The sequence below is a fragment of the Rhinatrema bivittatum genome, chromosome 15 (genome assembly GCF_901001135.1).
Source record: "Rhinatrema bivittatum chromosome 15, aRhiBiv1.1, whole genome shotgun sequence".
NCBI classification, from domain to species: Eukaryota; Metazoa; Chordata; class Amphibia; order Gymnophiona; family Rhinatrematidae; genus Rhinatrema; species Rhinatrema bivittatum.
In genome coordinates, this window is record NC_042629.1 from 80,138,951 (window position 1) to 80,165,413 (window position 26,463).

A 26,463-nucleotide genomic window follows, 5' to 3' on the forward strand; every position below is an offset into this window, starting at 1 on the left:
ACTTACCTTGAAGATTCTCCAAAACCCCCAGAATCTGTGGCCTGGACATCCAACCGATAATGCCTAGCAAAGGTGTGCAAAGAATTCCAAGTAGCCGCTCTACAAATCTCCTAAGAACATAAGAACATAAGAAATTGCCATGCTGGGTCAGACCAAGGGTCCATCAAGCCCAGCATCCTGTTTCCAACAGAGGCCAAACCAGCCACAAGAACCTGGCAATTACCCAAACACTAAGAAGATCCCATGCCACTGATGCAATTAATAGCAGTGGCTATTCCCTAAGTAAATTTAATTAATAGCCGTTAATGGACTTCTCCTCCAAGAACTTATGCAAACCTTTTTTGAACCCAGCTACACTAACTGCACTAACCACATCCTCTGGCAACAAATTCCAGAGTTGGGAAAATTCTCATATGCTAGTGTTTTGTTCTTTTTTTTTTTTTAAATTACCACAGAGCGCATTTTGGTACTTGCAATTCATATGTGGCAAAATTTGCTGACACTCTGCTCATGAAGCCGCTTGTGACCGGGTAGAATGAGCTCGGACTGGAACCGGACGACCTGAACAATATACGCAGAGACAATAGCCTCCTTCAACCAGCGTGCGATAGTGGCCCTAGCGGCCTTGTGTCTGCTCCCGGGGCCACTCCACGGCACGAAAAGATGGTCCAACAAGCATAAGCTGTTCGTAACCTCCAAGTAATAGCAATAGAACTCGCCTCACGTCCAACCTTCGCAAATCTTTAGACCGAGGATTAGAGGGGTCCAAGTCTAGAAAGGAAGGGCGTTCCACCGACTGATTCAAATGAAAGGAGGATACCACCTTTGGAAGACTGTCCTCAAAGAGACTCCCATATCCGTAATACTTAAGGGCTCCCTACAAGACAGGGCCTGAAGCTCAGACACCCGCCGAGCTGAAGAAATAGACACAAGGAAAACAACCTTCAAGGTAAGATCCTTTAATGTCGCCCACTTTAAAGGCTCAAATGGCAATGTATACAGGGCCCTGAGTACCAAATTCAAACTTCATGAAGGACAATGACTTTGGACCGGAGGGTGTAAATGTTTTGACCCCCCCCGCAGAAAACGCACCACGTCCGAATGCACTGCCAAGGCTACTCCCCGTACTTTTCCACGGAAACAACCTAGAGCTAAAAGGACAAACCTTTAGCCAAGCCCGCTTGTAAGAAGGCCAAAACATCCCCAATCGAGGCCCGGGTAGCTCTACTTTGTGATCCACGCACCAGAACTCAAAAACTCCCCACACCCTGACATAAGCCAAGGAGGTAGAGGTTTTTCCAAGACTGTAAAAGGGTAGTAATCACTGCATCCGAATAACCCTTATTCTTCAACCGCCACCTCTCAAAAGCCATGCTGCTAGACAAAAGCAATCTGCCCCTTCCAAACAAACAGGCCCCTGGTGCAGGAGATTCGGCAACAGGCGAAACCTCAGAGAGCCGTCCACCGCTAGGTTGACCAGATCCGCAAACCACGGACGCCATGGCCATTCCAGCACTATCAGAACCACTTCGCCCGGATGAGCTTCTACACTACCAATACCTTGCTAACCAATGGCCAGGGCGGAAACACGTACAACAGGATGTCTGTCGGCCAGGGGAGGACCAGAGCATCTACTCCCTCCACTCCTGGTTCCTGGCGTCAAGTGAAGAACTGCGGGGCTTTGGCATTGCGGAATTTCGCCATCAAGTCCACGCTTGGCCTGGTCCACTTGTCGCATATGAGGCGAAAGGCGGAGAGCTCCCACTCCCTGGGATCCAGTTGTTGGTGGCTGAGGAAATCAGCTTGAACGTTGTCTACGCTGGCAATATGAGAGACTATCCTGTCCAGGTGCCGCTCTGCCCAGCTAATTAACTCCCAGGCTTCAATTGCCACTGGTCAAATCTTGGTTCCCTCCTTGGCGATTTATGTAGGCTACTGCTGTAGCATTGTCCGACAGAATTCTGACCGATCTCCCCCACCAAAGGAAGCAGGACCTGCAGAGCCAATCAAACAACCCTGGTTTCTAACCTGTTGATTGATCACGAGGACTCCCTCACTGACCACTGGTACTGCACTGCTCTCCCCTGACAAACTGCTCCCCAACCGGAGAGGCTGGCATCGGTGGTGACAACTGTCCAAGAGGAGATTTCCAAGTCCACCTGGCGCAAGTTGTCTGGGAAGAGCCACCACGCGAGGCTGGAATGCACAAATTCTGTAAATGGAAGTGGAAGCTGAAATTGTTTGGAAACCGGATCCCAACAGGAGAGTAATGCTGACGCAATCATTGACTGAAGAGATTCCATTCGGAACTGAAGCACCCGGAGAGACCGATTGACTTTCTTCAAGTCGAGGATGGGTCTGCACCAAATCATAAGAGGCATCCGCCACATAAGCTATCGAACTTCCAAACTTTGTGCCTGACCCCCTTGGGAATCAACGGTTAGCTGTCCATCGTGGAGATGCCCAGTGCATGAAACTGGAGCAAATGGCTGCCGGGAGACTCAAAGCTGCAACCTCAAAAATCCGCTTGAGATGGACCACCCAAGCTTGCAGTCCTGGACATTCTTCAGTGCTGCTGCACTCGCCACTGGGATAGTCGTCTTTTTTTGTGACCGCCGAGACTGCCACCTCCACCTTGGGTAGCACAAAGAGCTCCAAGGTCTAAAGCCTCTCCATTGCCCGGCCTACACGCAAACCGGCATCTGGTGTGCCCCATTCCTGATCCACCATCTTATTTATTTATTTATTTGAGTTTTTTCTATACCGGCATTCGTGGTAAGTATCACATCATGCCGGTTTACAATAAGAAGGGGGTGTGTGATAATAGGTTACAATAAAAAGAACAAATAACAAGGGCTGAGCGAAAACAATTGCAGTTACAATAAAACAGGGAAATGTACAACTAGGAGCAGAGAAAGGCGATAGGAATTTAACAGAATACATTTACCAAACTTTAACAGAAAGCATTTACAGAATTTATGGAATTTGCTAGGTTATGTCATTTGCAATGTTATAGTTTTCTGCGTAAGGGTAATGACTGGAAGTTGGTTAGTGGTGAGTTAAGATTCATTCGGTGTCCAGAAAGGCTTTTTTAAATAGCCACGTTTTGAGTCTTTTCCTGAATGTTGGGAGGCAGGGTTCCTGCCGCAGATCTGTTGGGATGGAGTTCCATAGAGGAGGTCCTGCTATGGAGAATGCCCTGTCTCTGAAGGTTATATGATGGGAGGTTTTGGAGTGAGGTACCTGTAGAGGTATCTTCTTAATGAAGGAGGGTTTTGCATTCCGTCCAGTACCGGATCCACCCCATCTTTGCTAGACTCGTCCTGCAGGGGCTGGAGTCCCAGCTCCTCCAGAATGTGGGAGATGAGCGGGGCAAGTTCCTACCTGTGGAACAAATGGATGATTTTGGGGTCATCCCCCTCAGAAGCCGGGACCAGGTCTGAATCATTCCCTTGGACGGTATTCCTTAGTCACTGAGTCCGTCACTGGTTCTTCCGACAGTGTCGCCCCCAGGACTGAGACCTTGTTAGTGGAGCGGGACAGGCTGGACGCAAAACCATAGTGTCTGAGGCATTCTGCGACAGCCCAGACCGACCGACCGACCCTATGGCTGGCTCCGGAGTCAAAGCGTGGGGGGGGGGGGGGGGGGGGGGGGGGGGGGGGTTATGACTCCCGTGCTGTAAAGCAAGCCCTTTCTGCTGTGCCAAAAATGCCTGGTGCAGCAGCAGAATAAATTCAGGTGAGAAAGGCCGAAAGCCCGCAGGAGAGGCCTGCAGGCGCGACACCTCCTCCCTCTCAGGTGGGGCACCCTCTGAGTCCTCCTGTCCCCAACAGGACCCAGGTAGACCAGGGAAAGCGGAGGAGGGAAACCTCCAGCTAGCCCCGAACACGCGGGTGCATGCGAGGGATTCTAAAATGGCCATCATTCCCGCGGTTAAGGGGAACTGGAGGCTGTTGCGGCCTGACGTGATCAAGGGAGCTGAATTCGGGACAGCCACGCTAGCATCAGCTCTCCTCCGGTTTGCGGGCATAGGAAAATCAAAAGGCCCCTCCCCCGAAACACAAGCCACACACAGACCACAGTGATTTAGCCTCCCAGGAGCCGCATCACATGCACGGCAAGCCAACCTGCGCACCATTGAATCGGGGGGGTGAGCAGAGGAAAAACCGGGCCAACAACCAAAAAGAACCCCGAGGGAGAAACAACACGCAGGGGGTGATAGGACAGAGAGAGAGAGAGAGAGAGAGCAAGCCATCCTTACCGCTGCCTTCAGCTTCCCCTGCTTGTTTGCTGTTTTTTTAGGGGTTTTTTTAAACTTTAATAAACCTTACAGCTGGCCCCTCTCCTAAAGCTGAAGAGAGCTGTCCAGCTCAATTCAGCAAATTAAAGAAAGAAGAGGGGAAAGAAACTTAACCGAGCCAGAGGGAAAAAAAAGTCACTCCATGAAGTTAGCAGGTAGCACAATTAAAACTAATCGGAGAAAGTTCTTTTTTACTCAATGCACAATTAAACTCTGGAATTTGTTGCCAGAGGATGTGGTTAGTGCAGTTAGTGTAGCTGTGTTTAAAAAAGGATTGGATAAGTTCTTGGAGGAGAAGTCCATTACCTGCTATTAATTAAGTTGACTTAGAAAATAGCCACCGCTATTATTAGCAACAGTAACATGGAATAGACTTAGTTTTTGGGTAATTGCCAGGTTCTTATGGCCTGGATTGGCCACTGTTGGAAACAGGATGCTGGGCTTGATGGACCCTTGGTCTGACCCAGTATGACATGTTCTTATGTTCTTAAGTCACCTCATGAGGGGAGGGATCTGGATCACCAGATGTGCACCCCACAGCTACTTCTGGATCGGATGTACAAAAGGGTCACCGACCACCAGCCCGTCCGCCTCGACCAAACAGGGTAGAGATCCCTAACTAGGAACCCCGACCCCTGGGAGGAAGGCTCAAAGGAATAAAAAAAGTGAGAAAAAAATACTCAGTACTCTGAAGAAAACTGCAGGTCTATTCACTGCCACCATCTGAGGAACTGCAGGTGGCACCAGGGTATATGAAGCAGTGTCAGTTTTACTTTTCTGTCTCCATCTGCTGGCACAGATGAATACACCCAGAAGTCTGGACTGATCCCTGTACGTACAGGGAGGGGTTGTAAAAAGTAGAGGGACACAAAGGCAAAAGGTTAGGTGGGTATGAAGGCAAGATGAATAACCGTAACTTGAACTGAGGACGGTACTGGGCTGCAAGCCAGCGATGGGAAGCATTACTGGGGTATGTTCCCCACACACAGACAACCCCCAATAACTCCTTCTGGCATTGGTACTCACTGCTGCTCCTCATCAGTCATCTCAAAGCTTTTCAGTACTTTTGAAAACCCATCTGTTTTTACTAGCATTTCCTCCCTAGCTCCTGCAATAAGTGGGGATGTGACATTTCAGGTTAAATGAAAAGGCTTTTGTGTTTTGTTTTTTTTGCTTTGTTTATGTTGGTTTTAAGTGTAATTTTTGTATTATATATGTCTATTATGTATGTTTATGGTAACCCGCAGACTATAAATTGTACAAATAAAGTGAACATCCCTGCATCACTTGCTACTTGGACTTGCCTTTCTCCATCACAGCCAGGAATACCATATCCATGCAGCCTCAAGCTATTACAATTTGCTAAACGTTTTTGAAAAAGGAGGCAGGGAATACCTACGAAACCTATGTTGTTTTCTGCTTGCTCCCCGACAGTCCATGTTATTAAAGCACACAAGCAGTGGTTTGATACAGATGACCTCTGAGGAAACCATCTTTACCTGGATCTGTTATGCCAACCACGAGCAGTTTACTGAGCACATCAGCTACCACCTGCACTGCAGTCTGGCTCACCACATGTCCATGGCCAGTGATCAAGTGGATTGAGGGGGTCAGAAGGCGAGAGCAGGTCCGAGCAGCCTCCATTCGAATCTCTTTGTGCTCACTGTTCAGGAAATGATCAGCACAGTGTCGGACAAATTGTGTTAGAGAATGACCTGCAGTGGGAGGAAGATATTTTTCTTGAGGTTTGAAGCTTCAATTAGTCTCAACCATGGTTCCCTGTAAGCTGAGCACGTAGGAGAAGGCTCATACATGTCACAGGTTTTACATGTCGCTCACTACATTTCTCTGTGTCTTATATACAGAAATGCACTGCTAATACTGGCACTCACACCTCACACATTGCTCTCAGCATAGTAAATGAGAAACCTGGTGCTAGGAACACTACAACCACCTTTCCAAGTGCGAGCACATTACCTTCAAATTCAAAGCTGCCCAGGGTGCGAAGAGCAAGGGTAATGCTGCCCACATCGCTTGCCTCCGGGATGCTGCTGAGGCTTGGGGACGCTAACTGATGGGCCAAGCCTTTGGGCATTCCCGGGTGCCGCAGAGGTTTGTGCATGAGGACAAAAGACAGCATCTTCAGCAGGCCATCCTGAATGTCCTTCTTCAGCTGGGGAATCTGACGGTTCAAGTCGTACAGAACAGCTGTCAGGGCAGGGCTGGGGGCAAGAAGCAGCAACAGATCAAAAAACTAAAAAAAAAATAAAAATCTAGAAAAAAAGACAAGAAGCAAATCACTTCATCTTTAATTTGTCCTGAGACAGGAGAGGGTAATCAATAACGTTTCCCTTCTACAGAGCCTAACCTGTAAGCAGTTGTAATGCAAAGGCTCCCCCCCCCCAGTCAAGCCCAGCAGAGCACTGGGGCAAGTTTTCTACAAGCAGAGTACCTGAGTCCCACTGCCAGCATGGGCTCCAGCAGCTCCTTGATATCCTGCTGGATGCTGGGGCCCATGGCTCGGGCCAGCATGCTGATACAGGTGAAGACTGTGGCATCCACCTGCATGGACTTCTGTCTCCTGCAAGGAAAGTGCACAATAAATTCAGGCACTCCCCATCTGCTTGGGGCCCTTCCTCCATGAATTCACTGCGACGTGTAAGAACAAAAGATCAGAATGCACAGGATATTACCCACACTGCAGGGGAGAGATCCCCAGACCTAGGACCCTCTGGCACTCACTTGTGAGCAAAGTCTTTTGGCGGGAGAGCACTTTTGATGTGTTCAAGGATTTTGTGCAGATAGGTTCTGACCTCTGACCTCACGGCTACAGATATCAGACCCAGGGCTTGGAAGGCCACCATACGCTCCTTTTCCTTCCTCACGCAGCTCAGCAAGTGATTCATGGTGTCTGGGAGGTACTGATCTGCTAAAGAGAAGGAAAGGAAAAAAGCTTCAGAAAATGCTGCCCAGAAAGGTGATGACAACACACCAACCCACATATAAAAAACCAAAAAATATTCTTGTATCTTTTCCTTTCTTCTTATCTTAAATCTCCAACCTAATTGCAAGCATTTATTCAATACTCTTTCTTGAAGACAGAAATTCTTCTCTGCAACCAACTTTTTCACACCAAAAAAAAAATGTTTAGAGAGGAAAGCGGTTGTTTCATAAAAGTTTAAAGTTACCATCCAGATTGACTTTATTACTGGTTTTTTTTTAATCACGAACAACCGCCGTCCCCCTGTATTGTTTTTTTTTTTTTACTATTTATTCAAAAATATTTTTACTCATTTTTTGTTTTTTAAAAAGTCATTAAATCTTGCCAAAAATGAATTTCTGTCAAAGAATAGATGGAACAGTCCACCTCAAAAAAAGGAGCTCTTCATTCTTCATTAAACTGAGCTTTCAATCGTTCACCTCATATCCCAGGCCCCACACCTCCCGGTTGTAGTTAGTCCACATTGCACGGGCCTCACTTCACGTGTTAGCCCGACCTGGCCAGGTTTCAAACAAGTTCCTCATCAGGGGAAAACCGCTTGCCCTCCACACGACTCAGACTGTAGTCCTATCCGTTCCTGGATCGCCCAATTTCCAACTGCCCGCTCCACATTGCAATTAATTTTTTTGCCATTTAAGCTGAGTCGTGTGGAGGGCAAGCGGTTTTCCCCTGATGAGGAACTTGTTTGAAACCTGGCCGGGTCGGGCTAACACGTGAAGTGAGGCCCGTGCAATGTGGACTAACTACAACCGGAAGGTGTGGGGCCTGGGATATGAGGTGAACGATTGAAAGCTCAGTTTAATGAAGAATGAAGAGCTCCTTTTTTTGAGGTGGACTGTTCCATCTATTCTTTGACAGAAATTCATTTTTGGCAAGATTTAATGACTTTTTAAAAAACAAAAAATGAGTAAAAATATTTTTGAATAAATAGTAAAAAAAAAACCAATACAGGGGGACGGCGGTTGTTCGTGATTAAAAAAAACAGTAATAAAGTCAATCTGGATGGTAACTTTAAACTTTTAGGAAACAACCGCTTTCCTCTCTAAACATTTTTTTTTGGTGTGAAAAAGTTGGTTGCAGAGAAGAATTTCTGTCTTCAAGAAAGAGTATTGAATAAATGCTTGCAATTAGGTTGGAGATTTAAGATAAGAAGAAAGGAAAAGATATAAAAAAACAAAAAATTTTCTTGTACATGGGTTGGTGTGTTCGTATTGAGAGAATTACTCACATTAGTAGTGGATCTTGGAGTTGGCACAGACTGAATCCCTACCTGTGAATGCACATGGCCTGAAGGCAGCCAGTCGGGGCAACACATTTAGGATTGTCATTTGAATCAAGGGGTTCTTGCTGGATCGGCATTTCAGAACCCAACGGCACACCTAAAATTGATGGAAAGAATGTCAGATAGAAAACCAGCATGGCCATGTACCATGCAGGTCTTTCATGTAGGAAAGGATAAAGAGACAGTGAGAAGGTAAAGAAATGGAGAAATTACTTATCTGATAATTTCGTTTTCCTTAGTGTAGACAGATGGACTCAGGACCAATGGGTTATGCTCCCCTGCCAGCAGATGGAGACAGAGTCAGGTTTCATAGCTGACGTCACCCTAGCTACAGCCCTGCAGTGACCTCAGCCCTCCAGTATTCTCTTCAAAAGCTACTGTGGACATACTACTGAAAAACTTGATTAAAATATAATTAAAAACGGATAACCGTAACTGTTTGCAACCAGCCATAGACAGTGAACCCCAGTAAGAATAAAGATGCCCTGATCTACGGACTGAGTGAACACTTACCCATAATCTCTGACATTCAAGACCCACTCACAGGCGAATCCTTAGCACAGTTCTCGGGCAGCCGAGGGCGCGATGCTGAGTCCATCTGTCTACACTAAGGAAAAGAAAATTGGTCCTTACCTGATAATTTTCGTTCTTGTAGTACCAAGGATCAGTCCAGACTCCTGGGTTTTGCCCCCCCCCACCAGCAGATGGAGACGGAGAAAGCTTTGACAGTCTGCCCTATACCCTGAGGTGCCACCCACAGTCTGTCAGTATTACTCAGTCACAAAGCAGAATGGTTCAAAACCAAACTTATATACACTAAATGAAACTTGAACTGGATCACTAACCCCAAGTGGGAACAGAATCTGTTGAAGTCTGTACATAAAAGTAAGGTGGAACGAGCGGACTCTCCATTACCTCTATGCGCTAAGCAGGCGGGACTCTGGACTGATCCTTGGTACTACAGGAACGAAAACTAGCAGGTAAGGACCAATTTTCCTTTCCCTGTATGTACCAGGATCAGGCCAGAGCTTTTCTTACCTGGGATGGGATCCGGAGAGGCCCGCTCTGAGCACACCTTCTCCAAATCCTTCAACACCCGGATCTTAGACATCCAACCTGTAATACCTCGCAAAGGTATGTAAAGACTTCCATGTAGCCACTCTACAAGAACCGGATGACCCTTAGCTATATACGTCGACCCAATGGCCTCCTTGAGCTACCGTGCAATAGTAGCTTTAGATGCTTGAAAGCCTCTTTTTGAACTGCTCCACAAAACAAAGAGGTAATCCAACCTAAAGTCATTAGTTACTTTGAGATATCTCAACAATGCCCTCCGCACGTCCAACAGCTTATGTTCCCTCGCGTGAGGTGTGGAGGAGTCAATCTCAGGAAAAGCCGGAAGCTCCACAGTCTGATTCACATGAAATGCCAATATCACCGTAGGTAAAAACAAAGGTACCGTCCGCAAGGACACCCACAAGTCTGAAATCTGCAGGAATGGATCACGGCAAGTCAAAGCCTGTAACTCAGAGATCCTCCAGACCTAGCTGAACAAGTGGCCACTAGAAAAACAACCTTAAGGGTCAAATCCTAAGAAGTTCAAAAGGTGCCTCACACAAACCTCTGAGGACAAGATTAAGATTCCAGGATGGACAAACTCTCCTTACTGGAGGGTGCAAATTCTTTGTTCCCCGGAGAAACCAAACCACATCAGGATAAGAAGACAGAGAGGAACCCTCTTCTTTACCTCAGAAGAGCAGCCACTTTAAGAGAGTTTAAAACCAAACCTTTGGCCAAACTCTCTTGAAGAAAGGCCAAAACATGAGACGTTAGCAATACACCAGGATTCAAAAACTTTCCAGACCCTCTCATACGAAAGAGAAGCAGATTGCCTCCTAGCCTGTAACAGTGTAGCAATAACCGCCTCTGGCTACCCTCTTTGTCTCAAAAACCTCTCAAAAACCAAGCCGCTAGACAAAAGTGATCGGCCTGGTCTGAAAATATGGGGCCCTGACGAAGAAGGCGCGGAAATTGACTGAAGGGTAACGGCCCGTTCACTGCCATGTTGACCAGATCCGCAAACCACGGCCAACGTGGCCACTCCGGATCCACCAACACCACTTTGCCTGGGTGTCTCTCTATCCGACGCAACACCTTGCCTACCAGAGGCCAAGGGGGAAAGCTGATCTCCCCCCAACCTCCCCCAAGACCAGGATAATACCAGAGTGTCAACTCCCTCAGCCCTGTACTCATTTTTGGCTGTAAAAGCGAGATGCCTTCACATTGAGACAAGTCGCCATTAGATCCACATGGGGCCAGCCCCACCTCTCTCAGTTGAGCTGCATCGCTGTCTCGGACAACTCCCACTCCCCTGGATCTAGCAAACTGCGAATTAGAAAATCCGCTTGGACTTTTTAACCGCTGCGATGTGTGACGCCGCTATCTGGACCAAGTGTTGTTCCGCCCAAAGAATTAACTCCTGAGCCACCGTTCGACTCTTGGTCCCTCCCTGCCAATTGATGTTTGCTACAGTTGTCACATTGACCAACAAGACCCTCACCGACCTAACTCGAACCAAAGGCAGAAAAGCAAGTAATGCTAACCTCACTGCTCTGTTCTCTAAGCAATCGAAGGCATCTGTTGACTCGTTTTAAATCCAGAATGGGCCAAAAGGCCCCCCTCTTTCTCGGGCACCACGAAGTAAATGGAATAGCGGCCTCTTCTCCGTTCTGGAGGAACTAGCATAATGGCGCCGAGCTTGAGAAGGCGCTGCAATGTGTCTTGTACCGCCTTCCGTTTCTCCTCGTAAGCGCATGGGGAAAACCAGAAACCGGTCCCGAAGGTGACGTGCAAAATCTAAAGCGTAGCCTTGTCTTATAATGGTGAGGACCCACTGGTCCGACGTCAATTTGGTCCATTCCTCATAAAACAGAGACAGTCTGCCCCCTACAACCAGCACCGAGGAATGGATCGGCGTCTCTTCATTGCGGAGACTTCACCACAGGCGCAGACTGGGGATTACCAGATCTACCAAAGCGTCGGCCTCGAAAGAACTGGGATCAGGTCTGCTGTCTGCTCGAATTCTGCCTAAAAGAGGAACCGGTAAATCGGGGTGCTCGAAATCTTTGATTCCCACGGAAGCGAGAGAGTAGAAAAGGAGCCCCTCAACTTGGGCCTATCTTCTGGCAATTGATGAACTTTATTCTCTCCCAGGGATTGAATCATGTCCTCCAGGTCCTTTCCAAAAAGCAACTTGCCCTTAAAAGGCAAAGAACCCAGCTGAGATTTGGAAGAAACATCCGCAGACCAGTTCCGTAACCACAGAGGTCTGCATGCACAGACAGCTGAAACCATGGAGCTGGCCGAAGTCCGCAATAGATCGTAAAGAGCTTCCGCACTATAAGCGATTGCAGCTTCCAGCCATCCCGCCTGGAGAACTTCCTCTTCTGAAAGATCGGCGTTGGCCTGCAGTTGTTGCACCCAGCACAGGCCAGCTCACAAAGAAAGAATGCTGCACATGGCAGTTCGCACTCCCAGTGCCGAGACTTCAAATATTTTCTTGAGCTGAAGCTCCAACTTTCTTTCCTGTAGGTCCTTGAAGGCTGTCGTTCCCGTGACCGGGAATGGTGGTCTTTTTGGTTACTGCTGACACAGCCGCATCCACCTTGGGAACTCGAAGAAGGTCTAAAGCTTCCTCCGGCAGAGGATATAGCTTATCCATTGCTTTACTAATCTTCAACCCCAGGTCAGGGGTGTCCCATTCTCTGAACAGCAAGTCAGTTACCAAGAAATGGAAAGGAAAAGAAGTGGTTGGACCCCGCAGGCCCAACACCACCAAATCAATAACCCCCATCCGGGATTCCTCTGGCAGCACGTCGATGCCTAGCTCCCCTAGAATCGCGGGGATAAGCAGACCCAGCTCATCCTTTCTAAAAAGGCGAACCACCTTCAGGTCGTCTCCTTCAACAATATGGGAGCCGCAGCCTGAATCCTGCTGTTGATCTGCATCTACATCCACCTCCAGCGGGGGCTTGGATTGCAGGAACTGGTCATCTGGGTCAGAAACGTGTGCAGAAGAATCTGTATCTGTATGGGGCGCCACGGACAGTAAAGGGTGCTTCACTTTTGAAGACCCAGCGCTCCCCTTAGGTTTGGACCGCTTCCGTGGATTCGAACGTGGTACCAGCCTTTTTCCCTGACCTTAAAGGCCTTATGAAGCAGCAAAATAAACTCCGAGGAGAAAGAAACCCCCGTTGGTTCACACCCCCCCCCCCCCGGGGGCCATTTATTGTGGGGATAGAGAAGGCGGGAGAATCCCCTCCCCTACCGCGGCTCGCATCGCTGCCCTGATCATGCTCAAAATGGCTTCCGTTCCCACGGTCCACTAACCCCCGTAGGAGCTTTGCAAGCACTGTGTCTAACATCCCTGCCTGCAGCAGAGGTTCCCTCCCCCCCCGGGGAGACATGAGGAACAGAGGCCGTCCCAAGAAAGGCGTGTGCGCACCGAGCCGCACACCCGGCATGCTGAGCTCCGTGGCATTGTTAAAATAAGAAAAAAACAACCTGGAGTAACGAAAATAGCAGCGAAGAAGACTGCTGGGCAAGTTTCTTTTGTTTTTTAACTTGCCCAGCAGTCTTCTATGGGTCCTGGTCCGTCTAGGGTGAGTGAGCCGGGTTCCCTGGTATCACACCCAGTGCTGGTTGCAAGTGGCAATAGGGCCCTCGACCCCTAGCCGCAGCTGCCTCAAGCACCAGGGGGGATGGTCCCCTCAGGACCTAACAACCCCTTGGGAGGCTGAAGAAAATCTTCCTTGTCTCTCTTTGGTTTTTTTTTTTAAGAACATAAGAAATTGCCATACTGGGTCAGACCAAGGGTCCATCAAGCCCAGCATCCTGTTTCCAACAGTGGCCAATCCAGGCCACAAGAACCTGGCAAGTACCCAAACACTAAGAAGATCCCATGCTACTGATGCAATTAATAGCAGTGGCTATTCCCTAATTGTAACATCCCTCCCCCCTCTCAGGCCTCCTGTAACCAAGGAAAGCCATGCAAAGAGCAGGGCCTGTCAGAACACCCACCCCCCCCCCAACTCTGGCTCCACACTGCATTTGTTTTCTATTGAATAGCCAGAGATGAAGAAACACTCACTTCATAGAACTAGATCAGTTCAACCTCACTCAGGGATGCCAATAAAGCTAAAAAGAGGGGCCTGGCCCTACAGCAGCATCCTCCGCAATACAGGTAGTCAGTTCCAGTATGCTTTGCTTTGGCAACTCCAGTCAACTGGTGCTCCACCCCATTGATGGGATCTTCCTTCTGAGCCATGTCTGACATCACAGGACTTTGGTGTCCAGGCCAAAGTGCTGTGCTCCAACACCACTAACAGAGCCTTAGTGTTACACACAATGTGCTGAAAGCTCCTCACCAATGAGAGATGGTACCCTGGCAGGCCCCGTATCTGGGAAAAATAAGTACTTGGCACCTTGAGTATCTATTAGCATCAAGGAAGAACCCACTCTAACAGTGCCCTATGCCAATGATAGGAGCCTTCTCTCCAACTCTGAAGAAGAACTCCTGGGCCTCTTTAATGGTACTCTCAGTATTATAGGCCTCTGTGCCATATTCAAACCACTAACCTGAGACAATCAGGAGTCGGGAGAGGGGAGATCCACTCTTCCCATGCTTATTGCGTTGAGAAGGAAGAAGCTTCCCACCTCAGCTTCTTGAGCCAAAAGGCTCTTTTGCTCATGATGAGGCAGCATTCCACTATTTATTTATTTATTTTTCCATCTTTTCATCTTTCCACTACGGCTTGCGGCTTATACTCACTGGCACCTTCCTTAGGGCCCCCAATTTCTGGGGAAGGTATTGTAGCAATTTGAGGATTCATGGTCTGGACCCGAAAAGTGGTAACAAAATGAAATGAGTATCCATGACAGACATCTGGGGTTCACGAGGCAGCATGAGTGCACAGGAACTCCCACACAAGGTCAGTGTAAGTCTTTACAGAGCTAGAAAAGTTGGGTCCATGTCAGTACCACTGAGCCCATGTGTCACCCATGCATAGTGGCCAATTCATGCTTGCATTTGAAAAATAAACACCAAGAGGATATATATATAAGTTGAGCTCATTCTTGCCATGCTCCCATATATGGCTTCCACCACCTTTTTGCGTTACTAAATCAATAGTCATGTTTTAAATCGCCATTCTAAAATTACCTTGGGTCTGCTTCTCCTTAATAAGAGAAGGTTGCATGAAAGGATATTTGCCATTCTGACTAATCCTTACACTACATCGTAAGGATGTTATTCCTACTACCCCTGCCTGGCCCCAAACAGCTTTGGTCAAAGATGCAACACAATTAGATTCATAGTAGTACCTATCCTCCCTTCACCTTAGAACTAGCAAAAAGTAAAAAGCTTTGGCAAGTAAAGCATAAATAGTTTATATTTCATGCCTAAGGATATTTCCTCAGTCTGGAGAAGGGGGTAGGAGGAAGCACAGAAAGCGGTACTGGGTGTCACATCAGTACATGTGAAGCACGCATACAGCATGAATAGAAGCAGACTCCTAGGAGATTAAGGGAAAGAAAGAATTTGCTTCTCATATTAGAATGTGCACATGTATTGTTTAAGTGTACTAGAAATAACCTCAAGACAATAAAAAGACATCTTACCATTTTGAAGAGTCCTGTTATTATCATTGCTTTAAACCCAAACTAAATAAGTTCTTTATTCTACACACCTACTCCCGGGATGTAATTAGGCTCTGAAATAGGAAGAACGTTCTTACAAAGATGGCACATTCTAAAAATAATCCCTCAGTAATACCAGCTGTATGCCCCCAATCTACATGTTTCTATTAAGACGCAAGTTATTGACCGTCATTGACTGCCTTACTTTATTGTTCTGCCTTACTTTTAAAAGTAAGGCAGAGCAATAAAGAGAGCCTTTATTGAACAATGACGGGCAATAACTTGCGTCTTAATAGAAACATATAGATTGGGGGAATACAGCTGGTATTATTGAGTGATTTTGACATAATCAGCGATTCCCGATTCCAGATCGTGCTTAGCACTATTCAGACACATGTTAAAATAGTCATGAAATGAATGCTGTTAGGTAGGAAAAGAAAGCAGCTTTTTTTTTTTTTGCGAAGATTCAGAAAGTGTCATTAGCACACTATTCCACTGCAATATTTTGTTTAGTTTCAAAAGTGGTTTAATTGGAACTAAACTAAGTATAATTTAGAAACAAACTCCCAGCTTACTTTCTGTCTTTTTTTTTACACTAACTGCACAGATTAAAGGTTTTGCACCTCCACCATCTGCTGGAGACAGAGAAATACTGACGGACTGTAGGTGGCACCTCAGGGTATAGGACGGAGTCCGTTAAAACTTCTGTCTCCATCTGCTGGAGGGGAGGCAAAACCCAGGAAGTCTGGACTGATCCGGGTACGTAGAGGGAATAGCTATTATCAATCAATAACACCAAATTACGAAGCAAAAGGTTATAAAACCAGAGAAATCTCTCAGTTATGAGGTCATAGAGATGAAAGAGATGAGGGAACCCTTACCTGATCAAACTTCTCTTCCATCAGCTCTCGGCAGCTGCGACTTTCCACTAGAGTGGACTTGGCTGGGACTGACGAGGCACCATAGGAGAGCATCCCCTGCTGATTGCTGTAACCCAGGAGACCCAGCAGAGCGTTGGAGGGCTGAGGCTGCACAGACTGAAAGCTGGTAAAAGGGGTGATATGTCGTGGCTTTGTCCCAAAGCCCATTAGATCCTTGCAGTGCTTGTCATGTACCAGTTGCTGCTGGGTGATCTCATCCATCTCCTCTCTGAGGCGCTACATACAAGAGGCAAAAAAAAAATCAATGAAAGCCCTCCACAGCCACATCACTCAAAGGGACCCCTCATCAGTTGCTGCACGAGAGATATTTACTGCTACAACAATGTGCAGAAGCAAAGGCAAATGCCTGCAATGTCACAACAAAGGCACAGGAGGGGAACAATAATGCTGCAGCAATGCTGCAAAAAAAGAAAACTGGTTCTTACCTGCTAATTTTCCTTCCTGTAGTACCACGGATCAGTCCAGACTCCTGGGTTTTGCCTCCCCTCCAGCAGATGGAGACAGAGATGTTTTGACGGACTCTGCCGTATATACCAGGGTGCCACCTACAGTCCATCAGTATTGCTCAGTCAAAGCAGAATGGTCCAAAAAACCAAATTAACTATATACAGTAACCTAACAACTTAAACTGGCTCACTAACCCCCAAATGGGAACAGAACCCGTGAAACTCGGAAAACTAGATTGATCTGCCGACCAAAGAAAACAAATGCTGAAAAGGAGCGGACTCTCCACTACCTTCAAGTGCCAAGTGGGCGGGACTCTGGACTGATCTGTGGTACTACAGGAACGAAATTTATCAGGTAAGAACCAATTTCCCTTTCCCTGTATGTACCCGGATCAGTCCAGACTCCTGGGATGTACCAGAGCTTCACTTACCTGGGATGGGATCCGGAGAGGCCCGCTCTCAGCACACCTTCTCCAAATCTGCCTGCCCCCGGGGCCTGGACATCCAGACTGTAATGCCTGGCAAAAGTATGTAAACATTTCTATATAGCCGCTCTGAAAATCTCCTCCGGAGAAATCTGTTGACATTCTGCCCAGGAGGCGGCTTGAGAACGAGTAGAATGTGCCCGAAGACCCACTGGTAAGGGCCTACCACCTAGCAAATATGCAGAATTTATGGCCTCTTTCAGCCAACGAGCTATCGTGGTCTTAGATGCCATATTACCCCTTTTTGGCCCACCCCAGAGCACAAAGAGATGATATGAGACACGAAAACTGTTGGTAACCTCCAGATAGCGCATCAATGCCCTACGAACATCCAGTTTCCTTAAGTCCTTAGAAAAAGGATCAGACCTATCCAGGTCTGAGAAGGACGGAAGTTCCATAGACTGATTTAAATGGAAAGAGGAAACTACCTTGGGAAGAAACGATGGAACCGTTCGCAAGGAAACTCCCAAGTCCGAAATCCTCAAGAAAGGCTCCCTACATGACAAGACCTGAAGCTCCGACAGTCTGCGAACAGATGCAATCGCCACCAGAAACACCACCTTCAACGTGAGGTCTTTCAAAGTTGCCCTTCGCAAAGGTTGAAAGGGCGCCGCACACAAAGCCATAAGGACCAAGTTTAGATTCCAGGATGGACACAGATGTCTCACCGGCAGACGTAAATGTTCCCTCCCCCCCCCCGAAGGAAACGAGAGACAGCTGGATGCACCGCCAATGCTACCCCTTGAATGGTACCGCATAAACAACTGAGCGCTGCCACCTGCACCTGCAAGGAACTACATTTTTATTTATTTTATTTATTTAAGACTTTTCTATATCGTCGTTAAGTAGCTTCCGTCACAACGGTTTACAGTGGGCACATAAAGATAGGGATGCTGAGACATTAATTTACACAAGTGCCAAATCGGTTCGGTACATAGTTTTTTTTATAATAAAATAATTGGAATGTGATACAATATTGTTTGGAGTTTTTTTATTTTTTTCAGAAATAAAAGCAATACTAACTTTATAAGTGTCAGCTTGAAGGAAACACAAAATGTCTGGCATGCACGCCCTGGTAGGTACAATCTCCCTGTCAAGGCACCAAGTTTCAAAGACCTTCCATACTCGATCATAAGATAGGGAAGTAGAAGCCTTACGCGACCGCAACAGCGTAGACACCACAGCATCCGAATACCCTTTGGACTTCAGACGCTGCCTCTCAAAAGCCATGCCGCTAGACAAAAGCAATCGACCTGGTCTAAACAGACGGGCCTTTGATGAAACAGGTTCGGAAGATCTGGAAACCGCAAGGGACTCTCTATTGCTAGATTGATCAGATCCGCACACCATGGACGACGCGGCCACTCGGGAGCCACCAGGATCACCTCTGTCGGATGTAGCTCTATTCACCGAAGAATCTTGCGGATTACAGGCCAAGGTGAAAATACATAAAGCGGAACGTTTGTCAGCCAAGGAAGCACCAGAGCATCTACGCCCTCTGCTCCCGTGTCTCTGCGGCGAGCAAAGAAGCGTGGAGCCTTGGAATTCTTGAACGTCGCCATCAGATCCATGCAAGGCGTGTCCCCACTGGTCGCAGATGAGTTGAAAGGCTTCGTCGGCTAGTTCCCACTCCCCTGGATCGAGATGATGTTGACTGAGAAAGTCTGCCTGAACGTTTTCAACCCCAGCAATGTGGGATGCCGCTATACTGACCAGGTTCTGCTCCGCCCATGTGATCAACGCTACTAGCTGACTCCTGGTTCTGCCTTGGCGGTTGATGTAAGTCACCGTGGTCACATTGTTGGAGAGGACTCTGACAGACTTGCCCCGGAGAAGCAGAAGGAAGGCCTGCAGTGCCAGTCTCACCGCTCTGGTCTCCAGACGATTGATGGACTATCGGGCCTCCTCCCGGGACCACTGCCCCTGCACAGACTTCCACAGACAAACCGCTCCCCAACCGGACAGGCTTGCATCCGTAGTAACCACCATCCAGTCTGGAACAACCAAGGGAACTCCGCGGCGTAAGCTGTCCGATAGTAGCCAGGCTGGACCGGGCGGACTCCGTCAATGGTAAAGGCAGATGAAACTGTTTGGAAATCGGATTCCAACGGGAAAGCAACGCCAATTGTAATAGCCGCACATGAGCGAAGGCCCATGGAACCAATTCCAGGGTTGAAGTCATGGATCCTAGGACTTGTAAGTAATCCCAGACCTTCGGAGGATGCTTAGACAACAAGGCTCGCACCTGACCCTGTAATTTGACAAAGCGGTCGTCCGTCAGGAAGACTCTTCCCCGTCGAGTGTCGAACAAAGCCCCCAAAAATTCCAATTGATTGGGAGGGAACAAGACGACTTTTGGTCATGTTGACCACCCAGCTGAGAGCTCTCAACAATGATGGTGAGGATCGGCTTGGATCCCGATGTGCAAATATGCCTCTGAGATCCAGGGATGCGAGAAACTCCCCCTGCCAAACCGACGCAATGACAGACCGTAACGTCTCCAAGCAGAAGCGGGGAATCCAAAGGCATCTGTTGACCCACTTTAAGTCTAGAATGGGCCGGAAGGTCCCCTCCTTCTTGGACACTACAAACTAAATGGATTAACAGCCCCTCCAAAGTTCTGCCGGAGGGACCGGAGTAATTGCTCCGAGCTCGAGAAGGCACTGCAGGGTCTCCCTTACAGCCTGACGCTCTGTTGCATAGCCGCAAGGAGAAACCAGAAACCGATGGCGGGGCCAGCGTGCAAAATCTAAAGCGAAGCCATGTCTTATCACAGGTAGAACCCAATGGTCCGAAGTGATTTTGGCCCACTCCTCAAAACAGAGACAATCTGCCCCTACTACGGGAACAGAGGAATGGACCGGCCGCACATCATTGTGAAGGCTTTCCGCCCTGGGTGTTACCAGGTCTACCGAAACATTGCCCACGAAAGGACTGAGAATATGTCTGTTGTCTATTGGAATTTTGCCAAAAGGAGGAAGCGGGCACTCGAGATGTACAAGACCTCCGACCTCCCCGAAATTGAGTCCTGGAAGAAAAGGAACCTCTCTACTTCGGCCTATCTTCCGGCAAACGATGAACTTTATTCTTTCCCAGGGACTGAATCAGGTCCTCCAGCTCTTTCCCAAAGAGCAGCTTGCCTTTAAACGACAGAGAGCCCAGCTGAGATTTGGACGAAACATCCGCAGCCCAGTTTCTTAACCACAACAGACGACGTGCCGAGACGGCGGATACCATGGTCCTGGCAGACGTGCGAAGTAAATCATAGAAGGCATCCGCACTATAGGCAATGACAGCCTCAAGTCGCCCCGCCTGGAAGGCTTCCCCCTCTGATAGCGACTTGCTGGCCTGTAGCTGTTGCACCCAATGAAGACCTGCTCGTAAAGAAAAATTGCTACACATAGTAGCACGGATCCCAAGCGCGGAGACCTCAAAAACCTTCTTGAGCTGAATCTCCAGCTTGTGATCCTGCAAGTCCTTGAGGGCCATCGAGCCAGTGACCGGAATGGTGGTCTTTTTTGTGACAGCCGACACCGCTGCATCCACCTTGGGTACTCGCAAAAGATCCAAAGCCTCCTCTGGCAGAGGGTATAGCTTATCCATCGCCTTGGACACCTTCAGGCCCAAGTCCAGGGTGTCCCATTCCTTGAATAGCAAATCCGTGGCCGAAAAATGAAAAAAGAATGACGAAGGTGGTCCCCGCAGGCCCAACACCACTGGGAACATAGACGCTAGCCGGGACTCTTCCTGGGGAACCTCAATACCTAATTCCCCTAAAATAGCAGGAATGAGAGGACCCAGGTCTTTTCTCCGAAAAAGCTGGACCACCTTCGGGTCTTCTCTGTCCACCCCATGGGACCCCTGCAGATCCCCCTGCGGCTGGTCTGTTTCCCCCTCAAACCCTCCCCTCAGGGACTGGGAAGGTAACTCTCGATCCTCCTGATCCTCCAAATCGGAGGAAGTATCTGAAACAGCCAGAGGTGTCCGTAAACTTAAGGGTCGCTGCAATGGAGGATGACCCATATCCTGAGAGCGCTTCTTAGGCCTGGTCTGGGGGTCCAATGCGAGGGGCCTCTTCTTACCTGCCTTCCAGGCCTTAAAGGCCCTATGCATCAAAAGTACAAAATAAGAAGAAAAGGAAGACGCTGAGGAAGAATCATCCGTATTCCCCTCAGGGACATCCGCAGCGCCTTGTGATCCAAGTCCACCAGACTTGTCCCCCTCAGGGACAGTCCTTTGCGGAGACAAGTTTGGCGGGAGATTTTCCTCCCCCTGTGCTGTAAGCGCCGCCGAGGTCTCTGTCGCTAGCGATTGCAAAATGGCACCTGTTCCCGCACTCTGCGGGAACGGGCCGAGAGATGGGAGTTGCAGCTCCTCGAAGGCTCCGGAGACAGTCTGGACCCTTACAACGACCCTCCCTGGGGCTGTGGAGGCTCCCTCTCCCCCTGAGAGGCAACTAGAGCACTGGCCTTCCTGCGAGGGGCTCGTTTGCGCGGCGCCACACACCCAACACGCGGTTCGCCGTGGCATTTGCTAGGTAAGAAAAAAGCACAAGATTCCCCTGAAAACCCTGACGAAATAGTGGCGAAACAGCACGAGAGGGGCCCCAACACAATTGGAAGGAAAGGGAGAGTTGAGACAGAAGAAAAAGCATTAAAAACTTGCCAGATAACCTCCGGGTCCTGGACCTATTGGGGGGAGTGAGCCAGGCTCCCCGGTATCACCCCCAATACCTTTCTTAGCTGGCAATAGGGTCCTCAACCCTCCACAGCAGCTGCCTCTACAACCAGGGGGATGGTCCCCTCAGGACCTAGCAACCCCCTGGGAGGCTGAAGACTGTCTCCTGTAGCAAGGATATTTTTTCCCGTATGACCTGTTTGGGTTTTTTTTTTAAGACTAACTATCTGACTAGACTATAACCTTCCTGAATTCTACACTAAGTAACAGCACAGACTGCAGGTTTTGCACCTCCACCATCTGCTGGAGACAGAGAAATACTGACGGGCTATAGGTGGCACCCTGGTACATACGGCAGAGTCCGTCAAAACTTCTCTGTCTCTATCTACTGGAGGGGAGGCAAAACCCAGGAGTCTGGACTGATCCGGGTACGTAGAGGGAAAAAGGCAGCCTGATGCCGCCACAGTGGTGTCTCAATATTATAGTGGCAACATAGAAGGGGGGGCCCCACAAAATGCTGCTGTGCTAGCTTAGGAAATCAGGAATGACACCAGAGCACTGGGGGGGTGGTTGAAAGGGAGGCTGTCAGAGGTTATCTTGTGATCTTATGGCAGGAGCAGTGCAGGCTCTTACCTCTCCTTCCATACTGCTGATCCTCACTAGCTCATTGATGATGAGCAAGGCACCATGGATGCGGTCATCGCGGTTCATGCCCTTCTCCCTGGAGAGCGTCTCATCAAAACCTCTCTCTGCCTCTTCATATGTTTGCTGCAGGTAACAAATCGCCCACAATTATTCATAGTCCCAAAAACAATATGCATTTTAAAGAGGGAAAGATATGGATTGGAGCAATGGGGTTTTCTATATTTTGAGAGGTTGTTCGACCCAGCATGATCATCCTGCTTTTTTGTACATCCTTGGAGCCAGAGCTGGGATCTGGCACCCTGAGGCATCATTTGTAAGTACCAAAGGATTTTGCCCCCTATTTTACATCCTCCCACCCACAAAACAAAACATATCTGGTCTGCTCAATGTAGCAATGTTCCTGGGCCCCTTCCAGAATCCTGCAATCATGGTCTGAATCTGGTCACCAGGGGTCACCCATTTGCAATGACCTCTACTTCTACCCCAGGGACCTGTGACTCTCCTGCCTTTGCAACATTTGCAACCAACCCAGAGATCAGTCAGGGATCAGGAGAATGCACAGTGGATATGATGGGCTTGTGACTGTAGTGGGAATTGAGCAAGTGACTGGGGGTGAAGCAACCCTTACTCTGTACCACTGCGGCTTCTGCATTTCCTTTGGCTCCCGCTGAGTGGTGAGGATCAAACAAGCTCTCAGTGCTGACACAGCTCCTTCACGGATAGCCTGCTTGGAGTCCCATACTGCATAGAAAATGTTATCAAAGAAGGGCTGGACTTGCTGAAAAAAGAAGGTGGGAGCGCTGACTGCCAGCTCTCGCAGCACCAGCACCTGCCAGGGGAGAGGTAGAGAAACCCCCAATCAGTACACACATCCAGAGCTGAGCCTGCCTCCTGATCAGCTAAGAAACAACCACTCACAATCCTGCTCAGTGGCCTCCTCCTCCTCCCCCACAACATGCTCCAAGTACTATCTACAACATTTTCATCTCAAATAAAAGGAGCATTAGCAGTCACTTACAGCAGCGTGCCTGCGACCTTCGTTCCTGTCTGGCCCCAACCACTCCAAAGCACGCTTCACCTCAAACTCCACATACTCAGCAGTGAAAGTGTCCCCGGCCATGGCCAGGCGCCCCATGGCCTTGGAGGCCATTTCCATGACCACAGTGTCACTGGAAGGCAGAAGATTGCGTAGGTAGTTGGCAAACCTGCCAATGCGCGTTGCATTGCCTCCTTCCACACCAATCAAGCAGACTGTGGGAAGAAAGAATAAACGTTAAACTCACAGTAACAGGGCCTCTCTCTTTATCTTCCTCGCAATGATCCAAATCTACTCCTTCGGCACACTAATACATCCCAGAACCAAACAGCTCGAGATTCTTGCCATCCTCAAACCATGTCTCTCTAATTAAGTTAACAGCTCTCCAGGAATTCTGCCTACTCTGCAGGCAAAGGGTGTACTGGTTTAATAAATAAATGAACAGGCAGTGTACGATAGAAGAAGAGATGCTATATACACACTCCTGGGTCACTCTACAGCCAGAAACCAAGTTTAAGAGCTATATCCTCCCTCCTCCAAAAAAAAAAAAAAGAGAACTGATCTCCACTGGAAACAAATACACAGTGACATTCATAAATACAGCAGAAGTTAATCATTTAGAAAAATAAGCTACAAGTCCACAGACACATCCTCATGTCTCCTTTCAGGGGAAAGTTAGGCACAGGAGGAGGGCATGGGTCTTCCACTGACCAGGTCATTCTGGGCTGGGGACATAGGATACACAATTACCAGGTTCTGGAATGAGCCATGGTCGATGATGTTACAAATAGGGGGAAATTCCCAGTACCTGCAAATGAAGGCGCATGGCACTGTGGCCCAAAATAGGCCAGTTTCAATTGAGCCGGAGGCCTAAGGAGCAGTAGAAATATGCTAGCTCAAATAAATAATTTTTTTTTAAACTAAAGTGTCAATCAAATTTTTTAGAACCAGGGAAATTAATTTATTTACAATTTACTGTTCAGCTTGGAGAAGAAATGGCTGAGGGGTGCCCTTAGCCCCTCCCACATTTTTTTTGAAGGGGTTAATAAACATGTGGATAAAGGTGAACCGGTAGATGTAGTGTATTTGGATTTTCAGAAGGCGTTTGACAAAGTCCCTCGTGAAAGGCTTCTAAGAAAACTAAGAAGTCATGGAATGGAAAATTGGTTCTTACCTGCTAATTTCCGTTCCTGTGGGTTATGCCTCCCTTCCAGCAACTGGAGACAGAGAAAAACTCAAAGGGCACCCCCTCTTAACCTGGCGTGCCACCTGCATCTCTTCAGTATAAAGATTATCCAAGCAGAAACAAGATTATCCCCTGCTTCAATGGCAGGGGAGAAGAAAAACAACCGACTGATTTAAGTGGGACGACACCACCTTCGGCAGAAAAGAAGGAACCACTCTCAAGGAAACACCCAAATCCGAAAAATCTCAAAAATGGCTCCCTTCAAGACAAGGCCTGAAGCTCCGAGATCAGTCGAGCCGAACAAATCGCCACTAGGAAAACCACCTTCAAAGTGAGATCCTTCATGGTTGCTCATCTCAGAGGTTAGAATGGGGCTGCACACATACTCTTAAGTCCATGTTAAGGCTCCAGGAAGGACAAAGCTTCCGAACTAGAAGGCGCAAATGTTTTCCTCCTGGAGAAAACGCTCCACAGCCGGATGGGTAGCTAAGGAAGACCCTCGAACTTTACCTTGAAGACAGCCTAGGACCACCACCTGAACCAGGAGGGAATTAAAGGATAAACCCTTTACCAAACCGTTTTGGAAAAAAAAAAAAACCCCAAGAATATGAACCACTGAGGCTCGCATAGGATCTACTCCTTGCTCCATGCACCAGGTCTCAAAAACGCTCCATACCCTCACATATGCCAAGGAGGTGGAAGTCTTCCTAGACTGTAAGAGAGTAGCGATGACCCCTTCTGAGTAACCTTTATCTCTCAAACGCTGTCTCTCAAAAGCCAAACCGCTAGACAAAAGCGAGCCACCTGATCTGAAAATATGGGACCTTGACGCAGGAGATTTGGCAGATTAGCTAGCCGCAACAGAGCACCCACGGCTGCAAACCATGGACGCCTTGGCCACTCTGGAGCCACGAGGATCACATCGCCTGGATGGACCTCTATGCATCGCAAGACCTTGCCCACCAGCGGCCAAGGCGGAAACACATACAGCAAGATGTCTGTCAGCCAAGGTAGAACTAAGGCATCTAATCTCTCTGCTCCTCATTCGCTTCTTCAACTGAAGAATCATGGGGCCTTGGCATTTCAGTAAGTCATCATTAGATCCATGCACGGTATGCCCCAATCTGCGTCTGATGAGGGACATCGCTTCCTCTGACAGCTCCCACTCTCCGGGGTCCAGCTGATGTTGGTTCAGAAAATCCACTTGCAAGTTGTCCGTGCCCCCTTTTCTGAGAGGTTGCTAACAGCGTCAGATGCTGTTCTGCCCAGCTGATTAGATCCTGGGCTTCCTGAGCTACTACCCGACTACTGGTGCCACCCTATCGGTTTATGTAAGCCACTGTCATCGCGTTGTCAGACAACACTCTCATCGACTTTCCCTTCACCAGGGGCAGAAATGCCTGTAGAGCCAAACGTATGGCTCTCGTCTCTAAGCGATTGATGGACCCTAGTGCTTCCTCCATTGGCCACTGGCCCTGAACGGACTGGTTCTGACACACCACTCCCCAACCGGAGAGACTGGCGTCAGTGGTGACGATCATACAGACTGGGATACTGAAGTCCATCCCTCATCTCAACTTCTCCGGAAGGAGCCACCACGAGAGACTGGACCAGGCAACCTCTGTAAGCTGACGAGGCAGCAGAAATTGCTCTGACAACTGGTCCCAGAAAGATAGTAAGGCGGACCGTAGCGGCCTCATATGAGCAAACGCCCATGGAAACAACTCCAAAGTGGAAGCAATAGATGCGAGAACTTGTAAGTAATCT

At 48.4% G+C, this 26,463-nt stretch overlaps 1 protein-coding gene across 8 annotated transcripts in view; it reads right to left on the reverse strand.

Moving 5' to 3' along the window:
* The window catches only part of MTOR (mechanistic target of rapamycin kinase), a 284,248-nt gene that overhangs the window by 235,180 nt on the left and 22,605 nt on the right, over positions 1 to 26,463 (reverse strand). For 5 of the 8 annotated variants that reach the window (XM_029578924.1, XM_029578921.1, XM_029578923.1 and 2 more), the window contains exons 3-11: positions 23,493 to 23,725; positions 23,103 to 23,303; positions 22,463 to 22,597; positions 16,162 to 16,437; positions 8,573 to 8,681; positions 7,044 to 7,230; positions 6,754 to 6,882; positions 6,279 to 6,523; positions 5,801 to 6,016 (exon numbers count right to left, since the gene is read on the reverse strand). In XM_029578924.1, the coding sequence (XP_029434784.1) occupies positions 5,801 to 6,016; positions 6,279 to 6,523; positions 6,754 to 6,882; positions 7,044 to 7,230; positions 8,573 to 8,681; positions 16,162 to 16,437; positions 22,463 to 22,597; positions 23,103 to 23,303; positions 23,493 to 23,725 (1,731 nt within the window). Of the gene's footprint in view, positions 1 to 5,800; positions 6,017 to 6,278; positions 6,524 to 6,753; positions 6,883 to 7,043; positions 7,231 to 8,572; positions 8,682 to 16,161; positions 16,438 to 22,462; positions 22,598 to 23,102; positions 23,304 to 23,492; positions 23,726 to 26,463 lie in introns of those variants that run through there. The other 3 variants (XM_029578927.1, XM_029578922.1, XM_029578926.1) reach the window with 2 other exon arrangements.